This window comes from Cannabis sativa, chromosome X, assembly GCF_029168945.1.
Source record: "Cannabis sativa cultivar Pink pepper isolate KNU-18-1 chromosome X, ASM2916894v1, whole genome shotgun sequence".
Lineage (NCBI taxonomy): Eukaryota > Viridiplantae > Streptophyta > Magnoliopsida > Rosales > Cannabaceae > Cannabis > Cannabis sativa.
Window position 1 is genome coordinate 13148313 of NC_083610.1, and position 3080 is coordinate 13151392.

At 34.2% G+C, this 3080-nt stretch overlaps 1 protein-coding gene across 1 annotated transcript; it reads left to right on the forward strand.

The window, feature by feature from the left end:
• The first annotated feature begins 601 nt into the window (after positions 1-601).
• On the forward strand, positions 602-2157 carry LOC133032481 (galactinol synthase 1-like). The gene is made up of 4 exons (XM_061106447.1): positions 602-1075; positions 1184-1507; positions 1615-1749; positions 1860-2157. Exons 1-4 carry the CDS (start codon positions 743-745, stop codon positions 2094-2096), a joined length of 1029 nt encoding a protein of 342 aa, XP_060962430.1. The 5' UTR covers positions 602-742; the 3' UTR covers positions 2097-2157.
• Positions 2158-3080: the final 923 nt, after the last annotated feature.

Here is a 3080-nt window from a genome sequence, read left to right on the forward strand (position 1 = left end):
TATGTCCTTATTGGGCGGAACTTCATCGACCTTTGACCGTTTGGATGAAGATATCTGACTAGAGGCATCGCCCGACCTCTTCTTTAAAGCACGCAACACCTTCTGAGACATAGCTACACACGAATAAAACAAGAAGTTCAAAAGAAGTAGTATTTTGGTCCATTAGTTTTGGGTCAATTAATATTGGGCCTTGATCTTTGGGCTTTACTAACAAAATGTCTAATAAAAAAATATACATAATTAAAAAGTAGTATTTTTCTTTTTTGGAGGAAATATAAAAAGTATAAATTAATATAAATACTTTAGGAATATCATAGCTAAGCTATACCGAACCATAGAGAAGTCCTACCTTAACTCGGTTGGGCATGAATATTCAAGATCAGTATTATAATACATAAACTATATGGTTCTAGTGTCTTCTACTCCAAACTAAAATGAATTAAATTAACATAGACCAATTCCAGAATCTTCATAGAACCTTCTCATACACCGTTGGATTACTCATCATGACACGTGTAGGACAAAGAGGCCAAGATCCTTCACAAGTGGTTGATCACTTTTTCTCGTAATCCATTTTCATTCTCCTGCTTATTTAAGCACCTCGCCACTTCTCATAATTCCCCAACCAAAAACCATTTCACAAACACTTACAAAGCACTTTAAAGCTCTCTCTCTCTCTCTCTAGTGCTCGTTCTCGCTCGTTTAATCTCTCCAAGAAAAAAGCTCTCCTTCGCCTTAAAACATGGCTCCACCGGAACTTGTCCCAACCTCGGTTAAAACCGCTCCGTTTACCAAACCCGCAACCCTACCCAGACGGGCATACGTGACTTTCTTAGCGGGTAACGGTGACTACGTGAAAGGCGTTGTTGGTTTAGCGAAAGGGTTAAGGAAGGTTAAATCGGCGTACCCTTTAGTGGTGGCCGTACTACCCGACGTACCGGAGGATCACCGTCGGATTCTAGAATCACAAGGGTGTATAGTCCGAGAGATCGAACCCGTTTACCCACCCGAGAACCAGACCCAATTCGCCATGGCATATTACGTCATCAACTACTCCAAGCTCCGTATATGGGAGGTACGTAGTAGGTAGTTACTACTTACGTCGTTTGATTACGTGGCAGTCTTATAGTTTGCATGTAGACATGAATTGACGAAATTACCCTTTTTAATTTTTTTTGTACAGTTCGTAGAGTATAGTAAGATGATATACTTGGATGGAGATATTCAGGTATACGACAACATAGACCACCTCTTCGATTTGGCCGAGGGGAATTTCTACGCTGTTATGGACTGTTTTTGCGAGAAGACATGGTCTCACACTCCTCAGTATAAGGTAGGCTACTGCCAGCAATGCCCTGAGAGAGTCAAGTGGCCCACAGCCGAGTTGGGTCCACCTCCGGCCCTTTACTTCAACGCTGGCATGTTTGTCTTTGAGCCAAATCTCTCTACTTATCATGATCTCTTAAAAACTTTGAAAGTCACAACTCCAACCTCATTTGCTGAACAGGTATGTAATATGCTATACATAACTTTATAATATTGATACGCTTTGTCTATATATGTGTATATGTAGTTGTTATTATAGCTTAATAATTATTTGATTTGTGTATGCAGGACTTTTTGAACATGTACTTTAAAGACATTTATAAGCCTATTCCACTTGTTTACAACCTTGTATTGGCTATGTTATGGCGTCATCCGGAGAATGTTGAGCTTGACAAGGTCAAAGTGGTGCACTACTGTGCAACGGTAAGTATATATATATAATAATAGCTAGCTAGGTTTCCAATAAATATATATACGACAATATATTGGTTGGGTTAGTTAAATAAAAATGAAATAATTAATGTTGTTATCAGGGATCAAAGCCATGGAGGTACACAGGAAAAGAGGAGAATATGCAGAGAGATGATATTAAGATGTTGATAAAGAAATGGTGGGACATTTACAACGATGAGTCCCTAGACTATAAGAAACCGATTGGATCCGCCGTGGGAGGTGTCCAAGCCGAGGCGGTGAATATGCAGCCCTTCATTGATGCTCTCTCCAAAGCTGCCGGTAGGGTTAAGTATGTAACAGCTCCATCTGCAGCTTGAGGCATTTCGGTACATTTGGGTTTTGTAATGATCGATGATTCGTATATATATATATCATCTTTTTCTTAATTGATAAGTCTGTCCCAAACTCATTTGGAGACTAGTGTGTTATTGAATCAATAATATAATCAAGTAAGATTTGTAATTTAGCGCAATTGAAATTGTAGTGCTTATCCATATATTAATACATAGCTAACATTTGTCACTTCTTTTTTCGGTGAATAATTATTATTTATAATTGGTTATATGAATTTATATATCTATATATTGGTCTGATAATTATTTGTAATACTAAACTTCTGTCACAAAGAATTACATTATCGCTTAAAAAAAATCTTCAAAACTATATATAGTGGTGTTAGAGAGTATTTCTTAAAATGAGGCAATTAGGTGAAATAGCCATTACTAATTGAAAACAATTACATTATAAAAAAAATTCTCTAAAACTTATATATAGTGAGTAGAATTTCACCAAAAGTTGTACCAATTCTAGCAGGCTTTCCTTAAATTGAGGCAATTATTATAAGAATATTTTCTATATATATGGCATAAATTGTAATAAAATGAGTTATTGCATTTGATCACAATTATATGGTTAAATTGATTTACTAAATATTTTAATAATTAATATGGCTTAAATATTGATAGAATAATTTTCCTATAAATATAAAATTTTAATATTTGAGTTTTTCACTCATTCAAATTTTATCTAAAGAAACTTGAGAGAGTTTGAAAGTCTAATTTTCATATTGAAATTATTGTTGGATATTTTAGTCATTTCATTGCATATATATAATGGGAAATTTTATTTACACTCTAGAAAGTTCTAAAGACACCCCATTTTGATAATTTTTATTTTATATAAAATTTATATTTTTAATTGTACTAATTTTTTTAACTTTTTTCTTTCAATTCATATTTTTAAAAAATATACCTATCAAACAAAAATAAAGTATATTTTAAATATTATGATAAAAAAATTAA